The 15657-nt window shown below is 40.2% G+C and overlaps 1 protein-coding gene across 5 annotated transcripts; it reads right to left on the bottom strand.

Annotated features, from left to right (window-relative positions):
* Positions 1–5107: 5107 nt before the first annotated feature.
* Positions 5108–15111, bottom strand: LOC119724646 (probable E3 ubiquitin-protein ligase RNF217). Of its 5 annotated transcripts, none has more exons than XM_038195787.1 (6): positions 15000–15111; positions 8760–9602; positions 7364–7556; positions 6873–7074; positions 6337–6535; positions 5108–5328 (listed from the first exon to the last, which is right to left on the bottom strand). In XM_038195787.1, the coding sequence occupies exons 2-6, from the start codon at positions 9575–9577 to the stop codon at positions 5247–5249; spliced, it is 1494 nt and encodes a 497-aa protein (XP_038051715.1). In that variant the 5' UTR covers positions 9578–9602; positions 15000–15111; the 3' UTR covers positions 5108–5246. The 5 variants fall into 5 exon arrangements, with proteins under 5 accessions (XP_038051715.1, XP_038051716.1, XP_038051718.1 ...); XM_038195788.1 differs by having other exon boundaries at positions 8760–9597; XM_038195790.1 differs by lacking the exon at positions 15000–15111 and adding an exon at positions 10717–10802 and having other exon boundaries at positions 8760–9597.
* Between the last annotated feature and the right edge of the window lie 546 nt (positions 15112–15657).

The raw sequence follows: 15657 nt of genomic DNA, 5'->3' as shown, positions 1-15657 counted from the left end.
AATGTGTTGTATAAATGTACAGTGCGTAACTTAGAATTATTGGAGCACTAGGAACAATTCTTGGTATTTTTTTTCTGCAAAAGCTGAAAAGAATTTAAAATTTGAAAATCCTGCGCTTTTTATTTTCTAAAAAATAATAAAATTTTCTGTATGCAAAGTGGTGATGGGTAATGTGATATTGAATGCTTTGTATATATTAATTTCTGGTTGAAAAAGAAAATTATCTGCACGCTTGAAGTCTTTTATTTTTATGTAAAAAAAAACGAAGAGGATGAATAAAGGTGTATTTAGGTGTTCGAATCACAGCATATTTTGTATGTACGAACATATTCTTTAAAACACATCTTGACCGCGGGTACCACACAACAAACCATACAAATCAAGCATGCCATCATTTTAACATTCAAAGGCTGCATTACGTTTACTTGAACAATCAACCAAATAATCAATTGAATTTAAATTATTAGTGCACAACATAAAATCAGTTTTTCATTCATGACATTCTTTGGTTAGTTACAATAAAGCTCGAGTTTTGCAACACTGCAGGTATAACACGGGGGAAAAATATACCACTCTTTAAAGTTTAAACAAACAAAATAATCATAACATGTACAAAACTGCTATATATATATGATACATAATGACAATTTCAAAGCTTTATTTTATCACCCTTTGAGGTACATGTAGATACAACATTTGCAAATACCCCCCCCCCCCCCCAAAAAAATTATGAAATACTTCCCTTTATTGTAAGTGAATAATAGTCTCAAGCATCCTGTGAAATCATGGCACCTGATGTGCTGCCATTTTCAAGAAAAGTTTTGTATCAATTTCCAACGATGGTCGCCTGACCATCTTTAGAAGAAAAAAAAATTCAAATACTGCCCTCAATTTACCAAATCTAGTTAGTCCACATTTTGTTTGTAATTGGTTGCACATATATATGAGCATGTGTAAGCCAGCTAGTCTGATTCCCCGACCGCACAATTCCCTGATGTCTATAATTTGCTCCATATCACCAGAAGAAGGGTCAGAGAACCACACTACAAGAACAGCATGTTTTTCTTGGTTTTTCCAGCATCTATGAACACAAAACTTCACACAGGTCAGTGTAACAATATTTACTATAAAATGCTAACCTTGGTTTTTCCAGCATCTGTGAACACAAAACAGAGGGTGTAACAATATTTGCTATGAAATACTAACCCCCAAATCCATCCATTTCTGAAAATTACAGCAAGACCAAAATAATGTTGCATATTACCTAATGCACCAGAATCTCCTAGAACAGTACATGTTAATATCAGCAGAAAGTACATGAAAGTGGTTCTGCTTACATGTTATCAGAAAGCTTTTACAACTTGTACCTTGCATATTTCACAAATTAACAAATAAAGTGTGATTTTGCAGGCATTCATGTATACAAAAACAACCCAAAATATGAAAGTGGCTTTTCGTTAATTGAGGTACATATGGCTAGATTATTTCAACATGACTTACCGGCATGGCAACGTACAAAATAAAATATTGCAAGAAGCAGGAGACGGTTGCTATGGCAACAATTCTGCCACCTCAATTAGCAAGGGCCCAATTTCATAGCTTACGCTCACCATTTTGTGTTAACCCTGTAAGCACACAATGCTTAGTTACGAGATGTATGCATGCACATAAGCCAAAATCCTCACTAATCCGTGAAATACACTTAATTAGCACACAGTTTTCTACTACACTAAGCAGGGATTTTTTGCTAACAGTAGGCCTAAGCAGAGCCAAGAATTTGGGCTCTGCTCTTTTTTTAAAGGACATGTCTGTTAGCAGAAAATGTTGCGCTTAGCAATGACATAAATCAGCCCCAATTACATATGTGTGTGAATAATGAATGGTTTTCATCTGAACAAAATCTCGACTCAAAACTAAACACTAGAAATTAGTGCACCACATATATAAACAATTAGTAAATCACATCTAACAGTAACACTGCTGAAAGCGCTTTTTTTACACGAATGAAAAAATAGCTATTGATATGCTTTGTACAATTATTTATATTGATATAATTTTTCTTATCGTTTACAATCAAGGAATAATTATAAAGTCAAATTTGCAAAATTTTTCTCTTTATCTTCTGTGAATATACTGAAATGGTGTTTAAATGCTTGATGCCATTATACATGTACCAGCTTGCAAATTTCACAAAACTTTTGATATATACCATAATTTTCACCCAATAAAAATTCCTTTGTTGGCCCACAAGTGGAGACTTAAATTTGCATTGTTGGTTGCAGTGTTGCACAAAGAACAGTTGGTTTCACGGTGGGTCCTTTCGATCTGAAACCCAAAATATGCTGAAAAAACTCAAGACAACACGCAAACATGATTCCTATTATAATTCCTGCTACGGGCTCCGCGCACAAGTACCCCCTCAACGGTTAAAAAGGGAGAGTTAGGGAGACCATTGGGAGAGACATTTGAATGCACTGCTGCTGTCCGACGCTCACACGAAGACACTATGGCATGCGCATTTTCAGAATAATAAAAATAATGCGTATTTATATAGCGCACGTACCCACTAGTATAAGCCTTTTCGGAGTTCCAACTGCGCATTCGTAACCTGTGACAACGCGCATTGTTTGTCTCAAATGGCCTTTGACATCATCGCGCCACTGACTTTACAAAAAGGCTGTTTGTGCATTGTGGGTACTGTCAAAGGGCATTTGAGACAAACAATGTGCGTTGTCACAGGTTACGAATGCGCGCAGTTGGAACTCCGAAAAGGCTTATTGGTGCTCAAGGTGCTACATCATTATTACCCTGCTCATTGGGCCAATGAAACATTCCAAAGACAATTTCAGCTCCCTGGGGAGTATATACATGTACATCTCGATGCTACCATTTCGGCGCAAAGCAGCGAAACTCAACCACAATAACCATCTCTACCCTCACAGGTACCCACTCCTGGGTGGGGAGAAGCAATGAGTGACAAAGTGCCTTGCCCAAGGGCACACGCACCATAGCCGCAGGCTGGACTCGAACCCACAACCTGCAGAATTCAACGCTCCATGAGGCCACGGAACTTCACAATAATCGTGTGTACTTAGAGCCATCTACACGCGCAAACCACTACGAGCACATGGCGTGTCCCTCCCGCGGGGGCGCTCCCGAAAATGGTCACAAAACTTCATCTGCTGTTTATGCACGGAGTCAATACGTAAGCATGCTTTTCAGACGTGCACTTGGAGTCGACTAAAACACTTTTCATTTCACACTTACAATTAGCACTACATTACTTTCATCTACACTGCATTTAAGGAAGGGGGGGGGGGAATGAACTGCAAGAAATCGAAATTTTTGCACTTTATAATTTTTGAAAACCTGGTTATAGTATAATACACCAGACGTTATATTGTAATGTAACAAGAATTATTATTTCATGTATTTATTTCTTCATTTATTTGTTTTGGTGGGGGGGGGAGGGGTTCTATAACAACATACTCGAAACATGCACAGCGTAAGCTTGTACGTTCTGACAACTTGAACAACAAATAAATAATAAAAATAATAAAATAAATTAAAAGAAACAAAATTGCCTCATACATGGAATGTTGACGCCAAAATGGACCAGCCATTAGCAAATCTGAATTTAATAGTGACTAAATAAATAGTGATGTTGACTAACTTAAGAAAGAGTGTTTTCTTTTTCTCATAAACTTCAAGTCTTTTTGAAAATGGTAACATAATTGTGCGTGACATGAAAGGAAAGTGCAAATGAATATTTTGCTCAAAATACCATTTTTAGTTAATATTAATAATTCTAATTAAGAATTAATCAATTTTCATCATTATCCCACCTCGAGTTTTCTTCGTATTTATCCACATGCTCTTCGCATAATCAAACTGGTTTACATATCTCGCATTTCAAATAAGTTGCCAAAGAAATTCACTGATTTATTAATCTTTCATGCAAAATATATATATTTAATAAATTTTTGGGCTCACGAAGTGTGATTCTTTTTTTTTCTCATACAGAGTATAATTTCTTGCAAAATTACTATTAAAATATAAATGCAGAGTAAATATACATGTACATGTAGTTCATGTACTGACATGCGGCACTATAAAAAGTTCCCATAATGAACTCTTGAATTTGATAGGAAATTGGGTTTGAACGCATTTGTTTTACATATTTTAGAAACACATCAGACATCTTTGTACTCTGATTGGTCAACTGTTGTCACATGACAATGCTTACATGGCTTAACCCTCATTGCATTCTAATACAAATTTTGAATAGTTGAATTTTTTTTCCGACACTGCACCACTGTTTAATATATGCATACTATATATTCATTTATTTATATCTGGGAAACAGATGTATATTCTGATTGGTCTAATGTTATCACATGACATGTGATCACATGACAAATTATCATAACTGTAACTCCTGATAACACGGACATCGTGTGAAGTAATAGAGAATACATAACCTATTAATCCTAACCTCGTGCATTTTTAACTATATATGGCCTTTCTATATCCTCCAAAATCCACCCCTGTCCAATGGCACACTTTTTGCACCTACCAAGTTTCAAAATGCATTAAGCTCCATGAAAAGTAATAGTGGCTGGGCTCTACTTTCCTCAATCCTACAAAATCCACCACTGTGTAGGAACCCAATGGCACACTCTTTGTACCTACCAAGTTTCAAGATGGCCATCAAGCCCCATGTAAAGTAATAGTGGCTGGGCTCTACTTTCCTCAATCCTACAAAATCCACCACTGTGCAGGAACCCAATGGCACACTCTTTGTATCTACCAAGTTTCAAGATGGATCAAGCCCCATGTAAAGTAATAGTGGCTGGGCTCTACCTTCCTCAATCCTACAAAATCCTACAATGTGCAGGAACCCAATGGCACACTCTTTGTACTTACCAAGTTTCAAGATGCATCAAGCCCCATGTAAAGTAATAGTGGCTGGACTCTACCTTCCTCAATCCTACAAAATCCTCCACTGTGCAGGAACCCAATGGCACACTCTTTGTACCTACTAAGTTTCAAGGGGCATCAAGCCCCATTTAAAGTAATAGTGGTTAGGCTGTATAGCTTCCTCAGTCCTATAAAATCCTAAAAAGCTCCTGGTAGGTTTTAAAGGATTTTGAGGGGTTAGGGTTAATTTCTATTCATAAAAGCTTACTCCAGTCATGGTTTCCATGCATGTACCTCTGTTAAAGAATTGGAGTCTTCAGTGCAGTCTAGTCTGGTGGAATTGGAACATGTGGGATTTCAATTAGGGTTGCAGCTCGCGGTTTCATATCCGGAATGTCTCTGTCTATTCTGTGAATTAAGACGAAACAATAAGGATGTCTTTATTTCATATTTGTGACACTACGTGTACTGCAAGACCTTTATTTCTTCAGTTACACTAAGTGCAGGAGTCTTGTGGTTAGGGTTCGTAACTCCTGATCAGACGATCCGGGGTTCGAATCCAGTCACAAGTCATATGTCGTGTCCTTGGGCAAGCCACTTCACCCCCACTTGCCTCTCTCCACCCAGGAGTACAAATGGGTACCGGCATTAGCTGGGGAGTAACCTGTGATGGACTGGCATCCCATCCAGGGGGAATAGAAATATTCTCAGTCGTTTCATGCTACTGAAACTGGAGATAAACGCCGGCCTGATGGGCCACATTGGCTCGGGACAGACTTTACATTTACTTTACTTTACTTTACATGTACTGCAAGATGTTTCTTCAGTAAGATGAAGTTGCAAGTCTGAGGGTGTTGACCTGCAATTTTTTACATCTGGTGCAATGATATGTGGGTTCAAACCAGTGATGTAGTGCCTTGATGCTCAGCCTTGGCCATGGGGCTGCCTTAGGCTGGATTTTAGGGCCTTGGCCTTGAGGGTAAGCCTTGGTCTTAGCCTTAAGGCTTGAGGGTCAAAACCTTGGCCTTGAGGGTCAAAACCTTGGCCTTGGATGACAGAGCCTTTGCTCCAACACTGGTTCAAGCTCTGATAGAGAACATGGAGATTTTGATCTTAAGCAGGGCACTTTACTACAATTGCCTCTCTCCACCCAGGAGTATTATGGGTACCTGTGAGAGTAGAGACCAGATTGCGCTGATCTCGAGCTGCTGCAGCGAAACTGGTCTCATGGCCCGATGAACGGGGGTAATATGTGAAGCGCTTTGAAACTTTGGTATTACATGTAAGTGTCATATAAACTTGTACCTTCACACGGTCATACCAATGTGGCTGAATACTAAGTACCGGCTCTAAGTACTCCAATGAATGTAAACTGTCCTGCCCAAGAACACAAGCACCATACCATTGTTAACTTACCCACTGTAGAGCTGATGGCTGTACTCCAGGTATTGGCGGTGCATATGGAACTGCCGCTGGCGCTGTCGCTCGTAGCGTCGGTTCTTGTACTCGCGGCAGGCAGCGTACGTTGCGTAAGCCGGGCCCAAAGACACCAGCAGAACGCATCCCACTCCAACGGCTAGCGTGATGCACACTGGCGCCGCGGCAACCTTGCATCCTATAATAGTTCAGAAAATACTGCAAGTTAATCTTGCGCGATCCCCCTGGCATGCTGGCAGTATTTATACAGTCAGTTAGTAAGCACAATTTTCAGTGTACCTAAACAAACTCAACAATGACCTCATTTGACCCCTAGATGATCTTTGACCTGATGTCTCAAGTCATGTCCCCCTACCTAAAGATTGTCACCAAGTTTGGTGAGAGTGAAGTCTGACTTTTCTTATGAGAGCACTCTTCAGTTTACCTAACCAAAAACAACAATGACCTCATTTGACCCCTAGATGACCTTTGACCTTTAACCTAACCAAATTCAGTTTACAAAGCCAAATTCTCACCAAAGAGGGCGCCTCGAATCAGCCTTCGCTTGACCGGCTTGTTGGGCAGCAAGCGGTACTTGCAGCCGAACACGCTAAAGGCCGAGTAGTGGTTGCCGAAGAATTTGAAGTAGTGGAAGCGCTCTCCGCAGCGGTAGCAGAAAGAGGTGCGGCACTGACTGCAGGTCATGTTGTCACAGCCTGAACTCCGCTGAATGTATACCTAAAGATGCGACAAAGGAGATAACTGATTGAAACTATTATTTTTGACGTACCAAGCATGGCACAGCCCATGGACTCCGTGTACAAGTACCTTTTTCTGGCTATTTCTAAATATCCTTATTCATCCTTAAACGCACGCTCTTTTGTTGGCGCACGAAGCCCATACAGGGTAGTCCTATACAATAGCACTGCCCGGCTCACCAGTCAGCCAGTAAGATAGGCACAAAGAGGAGGCTAGGCTGGCCCTCTAGGACGGGCAAACAGTCTGCATTTTGCTTTTGACGCTGTACCTTGCACTTGGGACACCGGTTGGCGTTGGGCTGGCCGTAGTGGTGCTCCTTGGCCCATTCCCTCAGCAGCCTGTCCCCCCTCTGGTACTGCTTGCAGGAGATGTCCTCGTGCCAGGGGGCGTGGCAGCGGAAACACCACAGCAAGCCACATAAGCAGGTCACCTTTTGCTCGTCTGGTCGCGTCTTGTGTTTGCTGGAAATGGAACAGCAAATAGTAAGAAGGTTCCTTAATTAATTATCGAGTTTTGGGGAGAAAATCAAGGTTTCTTGTAGTGGGGCAGACAGGGGAAATATTTGGGGGAATTGTGCCTTTGACGATACAAGCATGGCATTTGGCACACAGTCAGAGTATGTCTTAAAAAAGATATTTGGCTATAGGGCCATCGAAGATTTGTTCTTTTAAAAATATAGGTAGAATAACAAGCAATTTTCAAAATTTTCAAATTGGCTGCCAGTGCTTCTTATGCTATCTATATTTTTGCAAAGGACAAATCTACGATGGCCCTATAGCCAAACATCTTTCTTAAGACATACTCTGACTGTGTGCCAAATGCCATGCTTGTATCATCAAAGACACAATCCTATCACCTATCTGCCGTACTATTATAAGGCCAAAAAAAAAAAATATTCGGTCTCTGGTCAGACCAAAGTTCCGGAATTGACGCGGCCACGCGGCTTTTTTTTTGTTTTTTTTTGCTTTTTTTTTATTCAAGCTTGGATTGTACAGACAAGGTAGGTACTATTTTGCTTTTTTGGTGTCCTCATGTACATTGGTGTCCTCCATAATTTGCCTTGGTGCTTTCGATCATTTGCCTTGGTGCAATTTCCCATTCCTTGGTGCTCTTTGGTAAAAAAAATTGAGGAGGTGCGGAAATAGAGGGCACTGTTGGATCTACCGCGGAACATTTTGGAAAAAAAAAAAGATTGACGCGCATGATTAAAATCGACGCGCGCGCTGACCAGAGACCGACTTATTTATTTTTTTGGCCTAACCGTCCTGGGATTTTTGGCTAGACAACTTAAAACATGACAACACTTGGCAACATGAGAAGCCTGCCTATTACAAAATCAGATCAAGAATCTCAAAAGCCAAACAGAATATTTGGTCGCTTCTGCAGGAACAACTGGAGATGTTAAATAGGACTAGCTCTTGTCAGCTCAGAATTGACAGCTTAATGCACTGGTGTTGATGGCTCAATGCAACAAGGTCCCACAGCTCTTAGCATTGTTTAAATACTGATAACTTCAATGCAGCAAGATTCCAGAGAAGTAGTTGAGAATCCTGCAAATACTTGAAACCTTGGACCCATTGCTGATGTACTTGTTCTCTATTTATCCCAGCTATTTAAGGAGATGACTCTTTATTATCCACACCCACAAAAATTAAAATGACTACCTGATCATTACGTCCTGATGGAAGTTGGCGATGTGGTTACACCGCGGGCAGGTCTTCTGATCAGGATCGCTGTTGTCCTCAATCAGGAATTGCAGGAACTTCCGGAGCAGCTCGCTGCTGAGGTGATGTTGGATCTCCTCCCGGCAAATGGCGTCGCAGCAGGCCGGGTTCGGACACCGCACGCTCAACACGCGGTGGCGCACTTTCTCCCGGATGTACCACTGCAGGCAGGCGTCGCAGACGTGCAGCTGGCAGCAGAGCCGGGGCCGGCCGAAGGTCTCCAAGAGGCAGACTTGGCACTCGGCGAACTCCTGCTCGCCCCGGGGGAACAGGACGGTGGAAGGCCCTGCCGCTGAGACGCTGGGCTCCAGGTCGAAGAGCACGAATTCCGCGTCCTGGAGACTCTCCCGCGAGGCCGGGAGCGAGTCGCGCATACTGGCCAGCTTGTGCCGACGGCAGGCGCGCATGCTGCCCCCGGATTGTCTCCGACGTCTGTTCCCTCGCGCAGGTCTGCCGCCCTCTGTGTCACCCCCTTCTTCTTCGTCTGTATTTTTGGCGCAGTTAGGGCAGACGCAGAGCCCCGCGCAGACCCGGCAGGCGTGACTAGACGAAGGCGGGTAGCTCAGACTTCGACGAAGGGGGTTGGCGCAGCAGGGGCTGGCTGGCGGGGTGGGTAGCGAGATCAACTTGGCCAGGGATTTCTTGACCACATCTTCCGCCATCTCCCCAGTTGTGACATCATCACTGTCTCCTTTCGCCTCTGATGCCGCCTCCTCAGTCTTCTCCTGGGCTTCTGATGAGGAATGTGTTTCTTCCATTCTCAAGATAGACAGTGATTCTGTTCTATCAGAAAATAACAACAACAAACAAGGAATTATACAAGATGACAACTGGACAATTGTAAAATGGCACAATGGAAACCCAACATTGGTGTATATGGAGTTGGTACAACATTGGCGTACATGGAGTTGGTTGCAAGGGTGGATCCGGGGGGGGGGGGGCATGGTGACCACCCCCCCAAAAAAAACAAAAAAACGAACCCAATTTTTTTTAGTGAAGTCGCTTTAAAGGCAGGCACTGTGTAGGGCCTATATACCATCTTTTCCTCAAAAATATGGTCAAAGTGGTAAAAAATTGCCTCAGATCGCACCACAGAGCATTTAGAATCAAAAAAAATTTGGGCCCTAGTGGGCCCTGAACCCCACGCCGTAATTTTTTGAACCCACTTTTTGGGGGACCACATTCAGGCATGCAACTGGGAAATCACAAAAAAAGAGGAAATTCAAATTTTTCCCAAACTTTGTACAGTGTTTTTCTATTTTCAATGGCACACATGGGAAGTATAAAAAGAGGAAATCAGCTGATCTGAGGAAAAGTTGCATGCCTGCACATTTGTTTTTGGCCCCCCAAAAATTGTGTCCCTTGGTTGGCTGCTGAATCTCCTGCAAGACATCAAATGGTAAAAAAATCTGATGACACAATTTACTCATTTACCATGTTTGCAGTGCATTTTAAAACTGTACATTCACAAATGGTACTACATGCATTATACGTACATGCAGAGATGTACAATGTACATAGTACATGTACATCTCCTTTGTTATACATGTATGATAAACATGAACATTGATTCAGGGCCAGTTGCCAATTAATTTCCAAAACAAACGTGCAACATTAGAGCAAGGATGCAACTACATGTAGTTTACATGTAATTTGCGAAAAATTTGGAATTTAGCTTCATGCAGGAAGATGCAAAAATGCTAATATGATTTTAGACCATCAGACGTGAGCATTATTTTATGTAACAGTATACTTTGTTCACAGCACTTAAGACTTCTTATTCCTCTATGATAAACCTATAGATTGACACTGACAGCAAAACATGGGATCTAAACTCAAATTAAAGAAGTTGGTTCACACAATTTATGCAAATTACAATCCTAAGGTATAAACTTACATGTACCTGTACCACTAAAGCATTGATGGTTATGTCACAAAGCCGCAGACAAAACTATTGTCAATCCTGCCACACTGCACCGCAATGCTTTTATATACTTCCCTGTGTGCGCTATTTATAGAACCACGTACCTATAGTGATGATGTCATAGGCTAGTCTGTGCATGTTCATTGTACAGTGGTGTGCAGTGAGTCGTGTGACGTAAACAAAACATCGTGTGTGTGTGGTGTATTTTGATGGTCACCGTATGCACCAAGGGGTTGTGCAATACAGTTGTACACGTGTACGTAAAAAAACAAATACATCATGTCTGTTTTTAGATGGTATAAAGCTCTTGTAGTTTAGTCATAGGCCTGGGCTAGTAAACAAGCCGGTGCTTTGGTCCAGCGACTGGAGTTGGATTGGAAAAATGAAAGGTTTTTAACTGATTGATCTGTATATGATGGGCACAATTTGTAGGTTTGCGCATGGAGGAATAAGAACACATTCCTCCATGGTTTGCGCTATTGCCCGAACCCCGCTTGAGATGAGCTGTGCGAGCAGTCAATCCTTAAGGAAATCAGTCTTAACTTCCCTTTTAAAAAACAATATCCTCCACAATCTTAACTGTACAATGATAGCAGGCTCAGATAACGATAGTTTGTTTATCATGTTTATAGAGAATTATGCCCTGAAAATTGGCACTTTGTACTTTCTCCAAAACCTTTCACAGTCAATGTTAATCTAAATAAACCAATGGATAGATATAAATTGTATGGCACATGTGCATGTACATGTAATTTTGTGAAAAATTATTTTATTTTGGTAACAGAGGGCATGTAGCTGGGTGGTAAGAGCTTGCATATATACGGAGTGGAAGGTTGGCGGTTCGAATCCCATTCGAACCAAAAACTGGAAAACTCTGATTCGTTCAGGGTAGGCAAGAGAGGAGAGGACTGGGCCCCGCCACTCATATGCCGCGCCCAAGACACAGTGGACCTCTAACATCCCACTGCCCCTACGGCCAATAATGACTAATATGGGACCTTTACCTTTTTACCTTTTACAATTATGACAGAAACAACATATTTCCAGATAGTGCAAAACCACAAATAATTGAGAGTCATTTGCAAGGCAGCCATGTTTGAAGTACAGTGTTTTTGTTCAACAAGAACATGCACGAGTAGAAATTTGTGCATTCAAGTGTTATCAATCTATCCCTTCCTATCCTGAACATGTATACATACAGTATACGTACATGACACAGCATACATTATTCATGACAACTACACTGTACTAGAGACAATAACACCCTTTTATCTCCTATAAAAACTCAATTATTAAACGGAACACTATACTCCACATACAGTTCATAATTTATTACGGAGTGAATAATGAAAGTGAAAGCAGGAAGATGCGTACCCTGTACATGCATATTTTGTTGATTCTTTGTCTACTTTATATCGCATGGATATATTACAGGACTGTATACTGTACATGTTTGGAGATATTTTGTAAAAGGTTAATTTTTTTTCCAGGAAAAATACAAAAGGGACTTGGACATTCAGATTTCTGTATTTTGCCAAAACAACACTTGGTCACTAGTAATAGTGAAAACAATACATAATTTCTTGTCCGATCTTTTGAAAAATATGAGAAGGTGGGCATTCCCCCCCCCCCCTCCCCAAATTATGTTCAAAAGAGCTGTTACCCTTTCTACACAGCTAAAATTTTGTTGGAAACAAATAAAATTAAAAAGACAAATATGTTGACAATACTGTGCAACATATACTGCAAATGTATGAATTTACATGAATTTACAGAAACAAGTGGTCCGCAGACTGCATGTGTTGCCTTTTCCCGCAGTCGATCCGTATTATATGGGGTTCTTAAAAAAGTCAGATTTTGTGCAATGACCTCAAATGACCTCTACATGACCTTTGACCTCCAGTTTTGAAAGAATTACGATGAACCCCCCACCAGGATCACTCCATCTAAGCTACATGAAAATCCGTCAAATTCAGTAGACAAGGAAACATTTGAAGCATATTTGAACAATGACCTCTAATGACCCCTACATAACCTTTGACCTCAGTAATCCGATGAAGAATTGTGTCTTCCCACCCAAGGGTCACTGCATCTAAGTTTCGTCAGAATCCAAGAAAGCATGTAGAAGTTATACATTTTTTTCAAAGCTTTTTGTACATACTGGTCTAGTTCTACGGACGTTCCAGCATATGGGAGTTCTGGGGTACTTTTATTGTTTTCTTTTTATCCCTTTTCTCTAGAATTCACTTCTGGGTACCGTTTTTCAAAGGAAAAATTGTGGGGTACAAGTCGGCATGTTTGTCCCCGTTGTGTGCATTAGGCCTACCCCACAAGTACTTCCAGTGTGAACAGTAACACAGAATTAAGGTAAGTGTCTCAGAAACTTTGTTTATATATGCGACACAAAAACTGATATTCAGATATATTCAGTGGAGAACAAATATTCGAATATCAGTTTATTTCAGCACAACCCTACCATTTATAGCAAAGTAAATTCCTGCATGACAAGTGAACTATAAATTGACAAAAGTTGGTTGAACCCACGATAACAAGCCAAACAGGAAATGAGGATTTATCGACCAGACAAACAAACTTGTGTGCGCAGGTCACACAAATATTGACAAACTATAAAAATGCAACCCGTGACTGAAAACGCCGTTTTGCAAAAAACAGACAAATATTGACAAACTCAAAAAATTTAACCCCTGACTCAAAACGTCGGATGACAATTTTTAATGACTGTGAAAACAGGCAGAAATTATTTCAAATATTCCACTTATTAACTATTTTTAATGTAGGAAATATCCGGTGTCAATGGTCATGTTTGCCAATAATTTGTATCAAATGTCAACTGACGCACTTTGATAATTCTTATCACATGTCAGTATTAAGCACCGTTGAATTCGATATTACTCGATTTTTCGATATTATTTTGATATTGATATCACCGATAGCAATTTTTTTAATCATATTGGAATATCACAATTTTCGATATTAAGGAATGATGTCAAGAACATGGAAAATGCATCACTGAGATTATCGTCAAAATAAGGGCTCCCTTTTTTGCGTTTACTTTGTGTTTCAGTTTCACTTAATATGTAACATAAAATAAAACTTGGTGGGAACTTGTGCTTGTGACTCGAAATAAAAACGTCGCCAAGCGGCGTCGCTTTGTGCTCTGCGTTCGCTGGAATTTGCGGTCTCCCCAATGTAAAACCTCAAAAGAAACTGCCCGTTCTTGATAAACTGTCAGTGTTGAGATTTGTTTTACAAGTGAGCAATATGCTCCAGAGAAAGCCGTGGAAAATTGGGACTATATATTCTTCTTTTTTTAAATTATTTAATCAAAGTATCATCTTTATGGTCTTTACATGAGATATAAGTCGAGTATTCTCGATATTGGATTTCTGATATATCGATTATTGACAATTCTGATATAGAGATATTGATGGTGCTAAAACAAAACCAAAAATTTACCACAAAATGACAAACACAGGACTACAGAAATGAACAACCCGACCAATGAATTACACAAATAAAAAGCTATATTCTATACAACAGCCCTGTTATAAAATTCCAGGAATTAATCCAGAGAAAAAAGATAACATACATGTATTCCCAAACTGTGCGTAAATGGAATGCAACTTTAGAGACATGTTTCTACATTCCATTGTGCATAATTGGCATCAGCAACCTGAAAAGTGTTTTATTTATTCAAACTGAGAGAAATTAAGAGATCATCGACCTTAACAAACTTTTGTTTCTCAATCTTAGACTCGTTTCTTATCGTCAATACTTCTAGAATTATCGTCATATTTGCAATGAATGACCTTCATTGAGATGACATATGCAGAAAAAAGTGGCGTAAGGTTTCAACATTTTTTCGGTAGATTTCCTTTTCTTCTTAATCTGTGTTTTGGAGGATTTTTTTTTAAAAGGGAAATACAGTCCGAGAACCATTTGGTTGAAAGTCTGGTTCCAAGAGCTAAAAATCCTGACGTTAAATATTATTAGGTCAGGGAACCAGACGGTCGACTGCCGTAACAATAGCTACAGCGTAAAATTTAGACAGGTCTGGCCAGTTTCCATTCTGCCTATTGATTTCACATTACCAATCCATTTACATTAAAAAAATGCATTTTCTTTTCGATCTCCCCCGACAAAAGCCTCAAATTTCACATAGACGGCAGAGTGGTGACACTAATCTTTATCACGCTATCACCATGATCACTGATAACAAGATCGCAAAATCTTACCTTTATCTGCGTGGATTTACTGACAAAAAACAGCGGCGACAAAATATTAACTGCGCAATAAATACACCGATGATGTTGTCAACAGGCTTTGTCGTTTATTTATCATTAGAGCGCCCTCAATCAGCGTAGGATGACGAGTGCATTAATTTTTTTTTTTTACATAAAACAATTTATTTGAGAGCGAACATATCTTTCTACACCTTCAAGTTCAGTTATACTGTGTCATATAGATACCGTATTTTTAATTTTTTTGGATTGAAACTTGTTTATACCGATCTGTGAAATTTTACCCAAAAGTGGATCATCAACTTTGAGAACTTTGAGCCCTAGCTGCCCTTCACAAATACACCCTGCAAAAAAGGTTGATTTTCATTCCTTTGTAATGCCTTATAATGTTTATTATTGTGAACTTTTAATACATGAACAAACTTTGAAACTGACAACTTACAAACCACGTGGTCACCACTACAGCGAAGTCGCCGGCCGCGCCATTTTTAAATACCCACCAACAATGTACGTGCGCTGATTGGCTGGAAGTTATGAGGTCAGTACCATTCTATTGAACCGGGAGTTGCATTTCAAGTGCACTCTCAAATTTCTTAGTTTACGTTATGGGTTGATTCTTAACGCCAAATGCGGAGACGAAATGTTATGTTTC

The sequence above is a fragment of the Patiria miniata genome, unplaced genomic scaffold (genome assembly GCF_015706575.1).
Source record: "Patiria miniata isolate m_02_andy unplaced genomic scaffold, ASM1570657v1 HiC_scaffold_18, whole genome shotgun sequence".
Taxonomy (NCBI): Eukaryota; Metazoa; Echinodermata; class Asteroidea; order Valvatida; family Asterinidae; genus Patiria; species Patiria miniata.
The sequence above is the reverse complement of the archived record's forward strand: the minus strand, read 5'-3'. Positions and strand labels throughout refer to the sequence as shown.